Source organism: Tupaia chinensis, unplaced genomic scaffold (genome assembly GCF_000334495.1).
Source record: "Tupaia chinensis unplaced genomic scaffold, TupChi_1.0 Scaffold148210_1, whole genome shotgun sequence".
Classification (NCBI taxonomy): domain Eukaryota; kingdom Metazoa; phylum Chordata; class Mammalia; order Scandentia; family Tupaiidae; genus Tupaia; species Tupaia belangeri.
This window is the reverse complement of record NW_006208060.1, coordinates 1,325,317-1,334,863: the sequence shown is the minus strand read 5'-3', so window position 1 is coordinate 1,334,863 and position 9,547 is coordinate 1,325,317. Positions and strand designations below refer to the sequence as shown.

General features: G+C 54.5%; 1 protein-coding gene across 3 annotated transcripts; it reads right to left on the bottom strand.

The window, feature by feature from the left end:
* Positions 1–1,061: 1,061 nt before the first annotated feature.
* SLC25A41 (solute carrier family 25 member 41) lies at positions 1,062–7,480 on the bottom strand. Of its 3 annotated transcripts, XM_027768981.1 has the most exons (7): positions 7,407–7,480; positions 7,031–7,186; positions 6,091–6,243; positions 5,875–5,955; positions 4,161–4,328; positions 3,931–4,078; positions 1,062–1,515 (listed from the first exon to the last, which is right to left on the bottom strand). In XM_027768981.1, exons 2-7 carry the CDS (start codon positions 7,160–7,162, stop codon positions 1,343–1,345), a joined length of 855 nt encoding a protein of 284 aa, XP_027624782.1. In that variant the 5' UTR covers positions 7,163–7,186; positions 7,407–7,480; the 3' UTR covers positions 1,062–1,342. The 3 variants fall into 3 exon arrangements, with proteins under 3 accessions (XP_027624782.1, XP_027624783.1, XP_027624784.1); XM_027768982.1 differs by lacking the exon at positions 5,875–5,955 and having other exon boundaries at positions 1,064–1,515; XM_027768983.1 differs by lacking the exon at positions 7,407–7,480 and having other exon boundaries at positions 1,069–1,515; positions 5,875–5,982; positions 7,069–7,135.
* Between the last annotated feature and the right edge of the window lie 2,067 nt (positions 7,481–9,547).

Here is a 9,547-nt window from a genome sequence, read left to right as displayed (position 1 = left end):
GAATCGAAGTGCAGCAAGAGGCAGTAGGCGGGAGGCTGTGCGTGACCGACAGCTCTCAGAGGCAATGGGCTGCAGGCTGCCGGCGCTGGGCGGGTAAATTGAGGCTATCCGCGGACGCAGCGGCGCCAATGAAGCTCGACTTCCAGATTCGCGGGGCGGCTTCAGAACCAGATTGACGGCTCCGAAGAATCACGTGGGCTGGAAAGACGGGCCTAGCGAAAGACCCCTTTGGACGGGCTAGTGGAGCACGAAAGCCAATGACTACACGCGGAAGGCGGTGCTTGTAAAGATTGGCAGCCAACTTAATCCAATCCCTGACGACTTCTGGGCGATGAGGTTAGATTTGGACTTGATCGCTTTCCTTGTTAACCAGAATCCTTTTCTAGCCCTGACGCCTGAACCAATGGGTGAGCGAGAGGGGCGGGTGTTAGGAGACTGACGGCGCTTTGGGTAAATGGCAGTGAAGGGAATAAGGCTGCCTAGTTTTGGTGGGAGCCAGTGGAAGTGTAGCTGCATTGGGGCGGAGCCGGCGGTCAGACGGCGAGTAGGGATTAGCGGGAATGAGAGTGAATGGCAGCCGACGTGGGAGGTGGCTACGGGTGCCCAAACTCAGGCTTGATGTCTGGGTTAGCGCCCCAGGAGCCTGATTAGGTAGGCCGGCACGTGGCCGGCTTGAAGCCTGAGAGATCTGGTGCTTCCGGAGGTGGGGTAGCCCAAGATTGGGAAGGAAACCAAGGGTTCCCTGAACCCCCTTTTCTTCTGGCGACCCCTAAACCTAGAGCTCCCGCTTCTCTTCCAGAACTAATGGAACCACCTCCTCTCCTAAACTCAAAAAGGCTAGAGCTGGGCAAGTTCCCTCCAAGGACCTCCCAGCCCCTAATTCCACACCCATTTCCTTCACATAAGGGGGGATCTGAGCCCCAAGCTTTCCTCCTGTGTCCTCAGCTTTCCTCCTTGACCCTGGCGTCATCCAGGCTCTCATTCCCATCCGGGACTGAGACACTGCCCCTCCTACCCCTCTAGTGCCCGCAGATCCCCTCTTGAGTCAAGAGATCCCAAACATGTCCAAGAAAATGTCATCTCTTTATTCTTGATTGTTTGCGTGTTCATCATTTCCCTTCGGGGCCAGGACCAGCCGTAGGAAGCCAGACTAGAGTCGAAACTCGAGTCCCAGGCGGCACCCTTACAGAGGGGACCCCAGGAGTCCTCTGATCCAAGACCCTCGCCTGCTTTTGCCACCCCAGGCTGTCCCAGGGCCTGAGCCTGGAGGGCTCTTGGAGGCCAGAGACACTGGGTCCTCCTGTCCCATCTCTGCCCCAGGGCGTGTGGTCTAGTTCATGGCTTATACGCCCAAGGTTTTCTTCATAGCTTCGTACACCACATAGCTGATGCCACCTGCTGGCAATACCTTCAGTAATGTGGGGGTCATGCCTCGGTACAGGCCAGGCCAACCCTGCTGGGCCAGGATCCTCCGAAAGATTCCTCGCATGGTGGGATTCGAGCCCTCCACAGTGTCTGCAAGGAACAGAGGCAAGCTCAGGACTTGGCCAGACATGGCCTGGCCTCCTGGGATGCTGGAATGTTTGGGGGTGGGTGGTGGGTGGGAGGTGGCACTGAAGCCAGGGACAAGGGTTCAGAGCTTAGTTGGTAAATTTAGGAGATTTTTGCCAGCAGGTGGCATGGTGGTTAGGGTGCTGGATTCCTGCATGGCAGACTGTAGTTGGAGTCCTGGACCTGACAGCTTGCCTTCTCACTTTCCCTCACTGTCTCTCTGGTGAGCTCACGTGTCCTATAGCAAATTAAAATAATAATGATAATAATAGCAATAACCAATAAAGTTAAGGATTTTTTTTTTTAAGTAAGGAAGTTGGCCAGTGTGGGGGGGAAAAGTGAGAGGATCAATTGTGTACGAGTTTATGGAGCTGTTTTAGGGGACATCATAGAAAACATTAGAATTTGGGACCAGCAGATGGCATAATGGCTATGTCGCTGGACTCCCATGTAGTTGACTGCAGTTCGACTCCCGGACCTGGTGGCTTAAACTCACACCGGGCGCATGTGCGTGCGTGCCCAAGATCCCAAGAAGAGAATGGAAAGAGAAGGGATTGTGGCGTGGCCACCACCCACCCCACACCTGGGGTGATTTCTCGCTTTATGTCCATCTTTCTGGCAAGCACATATGCCCTATACAAATACCACTCCCCCGCCCCCACCAAAAGAAAGAAAACTTTAGAACTCATTGGGGAGGGAACATCTGAGATTTAGGGAGTATGCCCAGGGGTAGCTCAGGGACATTTTCTTTTTTTTTTTTTTTGGAGAGGTTTTTTTTTGCTATAGGGTGCGTGCGCTCACCAGACAGACAGAGACAGAGAGACAGAAAGCGAGAAATCACCCCCCAGGGGGGATGGCCATGCCGCAATCCCTTCTCCTCCATTCTCCTCTTGGGATCTTGGGCACACACGCACACGTGCCTGGCGTGAGTTTAAGCCACCAGGCCTGGGACTTGAACCGCGGTCGACTACGTGGAAGTCCAGCGACATAGCCATTACGCTAACTGCTGGTCCCATCAGGGACGTTTTCAAGGTCAAGGTGATGGGCCAGCCAGGTGGCACTGTGGTTAAGGCCCCTGGTCATACACGGCTGACTGTGTGGCTGGAGTCCTGGTCCTGGCAGCTTGAAAAACAACACTCCAGAATGCAAGACCAGCAGCTGGCATAACGGTTACATCACTGCACTGCCGCGCAGCCAGCCATGGTTCCAGTCCCAGACTCAGTAGTTTAAGGCTCATGTTGGGTGCGTGTGGGTGCGTGCCCAAAATCCCAAGAGGAGAATGGAGGAGAAGGGAATGTGGCGTGGCCATCCCCCTGGGGGGTGATTTCTCGCTTTCTCTCTGTCTCTCTGTCTCTCTCTGTCTTTCTGGCAAGCGCATGCGCCCTATAGCAAAAACCTCTCCAAAAAGTCACTGGGTCTGGGACTTGAACTGTGTAGTTGATCATGTGTGATCCAGCTGCCTTAACCACCATACTACCAGTCCTGTCAGAGCAGTATTTTCTTTTTTTTGGAGAAGTTTTTCGCTATAGGGCGTATGCGCTCGCCAGAAAGACAGAGAGAGACAGAGAGATAGAAAGCGAGAAATCACCCCCCAGGGGGGATAGCCATGCCACAATCCCTTCTCCTCCATTCTCCTCTCGGGATCTTGGGCACACACGCATACGCACCCAGCGTGAGTTTAAGTCACTGGGTCTGGGACTCGAACTGCGGTAGACTACGTGGGAGTCCAGCGACATAGCCATTACGCTAACTGCTGGTCCCTTTTTTTTTTTATATAGCAGTATTTTAAGGGTCCATTTGAGGGCTGGGATTGGATTTGGGGATGAGTATAATCAATCTCTCTTTTTTTTTTTTTAAGATTTATTTATTTATTTAATTCCATTTGATACTGTTATTTTTAAAAATTTGACCAGAGAGAGTGAGAGAGAGAGAGAAAGAGAGAGAGGTTTGGGAAAGCAAGAATACAAGCCACCAGGTCTGGGACTTGAACTGTGGTCGGTCATATTAGAATCCAGCGCCTTCAACCACCACACTACCTGCCGGTCTCAATCCTTTTAAAAACTTACTTAATTTATTTATTAATTTGTCATAGGGCATGTGCATTCACCAGAGAGAGGGAGGGAGGGAAAGTGAGAAAGGAAGCTGCCAGGTCTGGGGCTCGAACTATGTGTAAATCCAGTGCCCTTAACCACTACACAACTTGCCGGCCCTGAGTATGGTTAATCCTGACCACTGCAAGGGCAATCCTGACCAGTACAAGGGCCAGCAAAGGGGACAGCTATAGAGAGTTTAGGAGTCCGTTTTGGGGCATGAGAAAATCCAGAGAGCGGGGCTGGGGTAGGGAAGGGCTCACGCGGCGGCCAGGAGGGCTGGACTGACCTTGGGCCTGCATCCTGGTCCGTACCAGAGTCAGGGGGTAGCTGGCCATCTGGCCGCAGGTTGTGGACAGCGTCACGGAGGACAGGCTGACCAGGCCCCTGGGGTCTTCCGTGTCCCTGCCTGACTTCTGCCACAAACACTGCAGCATCTGGAGGAGGAGGGAGGCCGGAGGAAGCTCGCCGTGGCCTTGACTCAGGCCACCTGTGCCACCCCCTCGGCGGGACCCGCACCTCATAGACGGCCAGGTCAGTGCAGGCGTAGGGGACGATGCCCAGCATGTTGGGCAGGTAGCCCCGGTAGAAGGCCCTGGTGCCTTCCTGGGCCAGGATCCGCCTCGCACAGCCCAGCAGCCCCTTGTACTGGCCTGTCCGGCGCAGGGTCAGCCGCGTCTTCAGCACCTGGGGAGGGCGAGGAGCGAGGCAGCACATTTGACCTAATGCTCTTGGCGCCCCCCAGAAGCGACCATTGTCCCCACGCTACAGAGGAGGACGCTGACCCAGGAAGGCCACCACCTGGGCTTTGGACCCCCGGGCTGTCCAGTGCCAAAGCTCAAATCCTGACGAGGCCAAGAGAAAGAGGGGGTGAGAGAAACCCTGATGAGGAACTGGCAAGTGGTGTGGTGGTGAAAGCACTGAATTCCCACATAGCCGACCACGGTTCGAGTCCTGGGCCTGGTGGCTTGCCTTTTCACTTTCCCTCTCTCCGGACAAATTAAAAAATGATAATAAAATAAAACATGGAATCAGCAGGCGGCGTAATGATTACATCACTGGACTCCTACGTAGTCGACGGCAGTTCAAGTCCCGGACTTGGTGGCTTAAAACTCATGCCCGAGGGACCAGCAGGTGGCATGGTGATTAAGGGCTCCGGACTCCCACATGGCTGACCACGGTTCAAGTCCCAGACCTGGTGGCTTGCTTTCTCACTTTCCGCTCTGTCTCTAGCTTGCTCTGTTTCTCTCTGGTCAGATTTAATTAAATAAATAATGAAGGTAAATAAAATAATAATTTTTTTTACTTTTTTTTTTTTTGAGAGGCTTTTGCTATAGGGTACATGCGCTCTCCAGAAAGAGAGAGAGAGAGAGACAGAGAGATTCCAAGAGGACAATGGAGGAGAAGGGATTGCGGCATGGCCATCCCTCCAGGGGTTGGTTTCTAGCTTTCTGTCTCTCTGTCTCTCCGGTGAACATACTTGCCTTAGAGCAAAAATCTCTATTAAAAAAAACAATACAGAATACCCATTCCAGCGTGGTCCCCAAGACACCCTCCGCCACACACATGCCACGGATCATGCCTCGAACCGCAGGGACGAGATCTTGTCTCATGACGGGCTGCCACCCTCCGAGTGGGTTTGGTTAGCAGGCATAGGCGACAGGATGTTGCAGATATAATGAGGACCCCTGTGAAATCTAAGGTCCAGTGGTCCCATGGGGTCAGGAGGAGTAAAGGGATGGGGTCGGGACCCCATCAATACTCAGATCAGAGCTCAAGTTCTTACCTTAAAGGGTGGTGTTTGCACTTCACCTACACAACCCTCCCCTGCGCTCTGCTTAGTTATTTTAATGATTACTATTGTTATTTTTCCATTATTTCGTTTAACTTTATTTATTTATTTTTAATTTGACAGGAAAGGGATAGAGTGAGAAAGAGAGAGAGATAGGGAAAGGAGAATGGGGTCTTGGGCACGCACGCACACGCCCCCGGCGTGAGTTTAAGCCACCGGGTCTGGGACTCGAAGCACGGTCGGCTACATGGGAGTCCAGTGACAGCTGTTTCGCCAACTGCTGGTCCCAACCCTCTAGCAAACTTAAAAAAGAAGAAGGGTCTGGTCTGATGCATCTCTCATCCCCCAGGAAGAGGAAGAGGGGAGGAGGAAGCAGCAGCTGCCGCTGGTGCTTGTCTCCACCTGGCTTCTCGGCTCCCGCGTGGGCCCGCGTTCGCTTACCTCCATGGGGTTGATGAGCGTCTGGGAGGTGGCCACGGCCAGAGAGCCCGCGAGGAGACGTTCCTGAAAGGGTGGGGATCCCTGGACCCCACAGAAGTAATTCTTACACTGGGACAGGAGAGAGGCGTGTGAGGGAAGCCAGCCACCTTCCTAGAGAAGCCCCCCCGGGGGCGGGGCGGCAGTGTGGATTCTGGGGGGCAGACGGCGGGCCCCCACCTGCTCAAAGACAGAGAACTTGATGGCGTACTCGGGGGCGATCTTGAGGACATTGATGCCGTTGCCCCGCCACAGGGAGCGGAAGCCGCCCTCCTGGACCATGGTCCGTAGCCCTTCCAGCAGGTTCGTGAAGTTCGTCTTGGACGAGTAGACCTGGGGGGAGCCCTGGCTCTGAGAGGAGCCCCCCACTCTCTCGCCAAGCCCAGCTTGGAGCCTGGCCCTGCCCAGTCCTGCACTGGCCCAGCCAGCGGCTCCACCCCATTGCTTCTCCAGCTCCTTCCCTGGCCAGTCCTGGGACAGACCCCGGGACAGACACAACGCCAGCTCCCACCCATAGGTCTATCTCTCCCTCATCGTCCTCATCCCTCGGTCCTATTTTGTCTTCTTTTTCATTTTTATAGAGACTTTTTGCTATAGGACTCACCAGAGAGACAGAGAGAGAGAGAGAGACAGAAAGTGAGCAATCACCCCCCCCTCCGCCCCCAGCAGGGATGGCCACCCCGCAATCCCGTCTCCATTCTCCTCTCGGGATCTTGGGTATGCATGCACACATGCCTGGCGTGAGTTTCAAGCTGCCTGGTCCAAGACTTGAACCGTGGCCCACAACTTGAACCGTGGTCCACCATGTGGGAGTCCAGAGCCTTAACCACTACGCCAACTGCTGGCTAGGGTTGGAGCCTGTCTCTAGTACCCTTCTCTCTTCTCCCTCCCCAGAGCAGCCTGCCCGGTCCACTTCAGCTCCTTGGTCATCCACAACTCCAGTCTCAATGCTCCCTCACGAGAGCCCCGACGCCAACCCCAGCCCCACTTCCACACTCAGCCTCCTGCCCAGCTCCGACCCCACCCTCCCACCCTGAACTCGCTCAAGGGTACGTCCATCCACCCCCACGCCGCACTGACCCCAGCGGCCCCAGCGCCATGCCCCCCACCCCACGCACACCTGCATGTACACCTTGGCGCGGTCCAGAGGGGCCGTACCCGTGCGAGACACCGCTCCGGCCATGGCTCCTGAGAGCAGAAACTTCCACAAGGCCCCCTCGTTGTCCACCTTCAGGACCTCCATGGGGACCATCAGCTGTTCTCCCGTGTCCAGCACCTGCGGGACAGACCTCAGCCGGGCTGGAGGTGTACTCTGGGTGTGTCTCCTGAAGTCTCCCCGGGGAGAGACACACCCTGGACCCCTCCTTTGCCCTGCTTCGGGGTGGAACCCGAGGGCCCCTTGGAAGGTTGTGGGCTCTGCAGAGGGACCGGGCAGCGTGGCCTTCTCCCTGCCATCCAGGCCGGGCATCTGGGAGACCCGTGGTTCCCAAACTCACCTGCTGCGTTGGGAGGTGTCCCAGGTGGCTTTCACGCACGTGCCCAAACACATACCCATACACGTGTGAGCAGCCTGAGCTGCGGGCAGGGGGCGAGGGCGGGGGTGGAGGTGAAGGTGGAGGCGGAGGAGGCGGGGGTGGGGCTTTGGTGAGCAAGGCCTTGACCCTCTTCAGCAGGGTCTGGACCCCCGAGCAAGGCTTCTGGGCTTCCTCAGGCTGGGCTTTCGAAGGTGGAGGCGGAGGAGGCGGGGGTGGGGCTTTGGTGAGCAAGGCCTTGACCCTCTTCAGCAGGGTCTGGACCCCCGAGCAAGGCTTCTGGGCTTCCTCAGGCTGGGATTTCATGGCAGCTAGATGTTAGCGCACCTGGGTTCACCTTGGGGGGTTGTTTCTCTCTCCAGCTACCACATGGAGATGAGGTCACAGGTGCCCTTGTGACCTCGCTGGGCGTTGCACCCAGAGCTGTGGACCCTCCCCACAGAATGTTCACATTCTCACCTCCCAGACCTGCAGCTGTGTTACTGTCGGAGACTGAGCTGTGGCCCAGCACAAATCTTTTTTTTTTTTTTAAAGAGTTCTCTTGTTTTGTTTTAAGAATTATTTCATTTAACTAACTTTATTTATTTACTTATTTATTTATTTATTTATTTATCTTTCTTTCTATCTGACCAGAGAGAGACAGAGTGAGAGAGACACACAGAGAGAGGGGACCAGAGAAAGCAAGCCACCAGGTCTGGGATTCGAACCGTGGTTGGCCACGTGGGAGCCTAGCACGCTTAACCGCCATGCCCCCTGCTGGTCCCAGTGAAATTCTTTAAAGATTTATTTGTGGGGGGACCAGCAGTTAGCGTAATGGCTGTGTCGCTGGACTCCCATGTAGTCGACTGCAGTTCGCATCCCGGACCCGGTGGCTTAAACTCACGCCAGGCGTGTGTGCGTGCATGCCCAAAATCCCTGGAGGAGAATGGAGGAGAAGGGGCTGCAGGTGGCCATCCCTGCTGGGGGGTGATTTCTCACTTTCCTTTGTTCTCTCTCTCTTTCTCTGGCAAGTGCACATGTCCTTTGGCAAAAGCCTAAAAACAACAACAACAACAACAAAGCGTATTTTAAGGCCAGGAGTGGCCTGGTGATCAAGGCACTGGACTCTCATATGGCTGACCACAGTTCAAGTCCTGGATCTGAACAGCTGGGCGCATGTGCTTATGTGCCCAAAATCCGAGAGGAGTATAGAGGACGAGAAATTCCAGCATGGCCAACGCCCTGGGAAGTGATCTCTCACTTCTCTTGCTTTCTATCTCTCTCCAGTGAGCACACATGCCCTATTGTGAAAACCTACCAAAAAAAAAAGGCTCCATTAGGGCCAGCAGGTGACGTGGTGGTTAAGGTGCTGGATCTCACATGGCCAACTGCGGTTTGAGTCCTGGACCCGGTGGCTTGTAACTCACACCAGGCGTGCGTGCATGTGTGCCCAAATTCCCAAGAGGAGAGTGGAGAAGGGATTGCGGTGTGGCCATCCCCCCTGGGGGCGATTTGGTCTTGCACTAGAATAAACTCATACTTTATTTCCACTTTTCAACACACTTCATGAAGCCCCCTCATAGTGTTTCACTTAATCATATGAAATAAGGAAGTGGTATGGTGGTTAAGGGCGCTGGACTCCCACATGGCTGACTATGGTTTGAGTCCCCGACCTGGCGGCTTGCATTCTCACTTTTCCTCTCTCTCTCTCTCCCTCTCCCTCTCCCTTTCCCTCTCTCCCCCTCCCTCTCTGGTCAAATGAAAATAAAGTGAAATAGAATAATTCTTTAAAAAAATTAAAAGCAAGGAAGATTTGGTATACCTGCCCTGAGACGGTACTCCTGACGGGTTGTGTCGTTTTAGGAGATGCCCCGGAATGTGTCTGAACTAAATTCGGTGGATTCTGTGGTTGCATCCCTTAACCGCATACTCATATACGTGTATGGGGGGACTTCAAATGTCTGTGGAAAAGTGAAATGAAAATATAAGTTCAGGGCCAGCAGGTGGCACGGTGGTTAAGGCAGCTGGATCCCACATGGCCAACTGCATGGTTCGAGGTCTGGATCCGGTGGCTTGAAAATCATGCTGGGGGGACCAGCAGTTAGCGTAATGGCTATATCGCTTGC

What these genes read in the sequence shown, in the direction of transcription:
- SLC25A41 (XM_027768981.1), bottom strand. Translation starts at nt 7,162, where the DNA reads ATGGTCCCCATGGAGGTCCTGAAGGTGGACAACGAGGGGGCCTTGTGG. An exon ending in AGTTCTCTGTCTTTGAGCAG is followed by an intron (nt 5,956 to 6,090) that starts GTGGGGGCCCGC and finishes TGTGGGGTCCAG; the next exon opens with GGATCCCCACCCTTTCAGGA. An exon ending in CGCTCATCAACCCCATGGAG is followed by an intron (nt 4,329 to 5,874) that starts GTAAGCGAACGC and finishes CGCCCTCCCCAG; the next exon opens with GTGCTGAAGACGCGGCTGAC.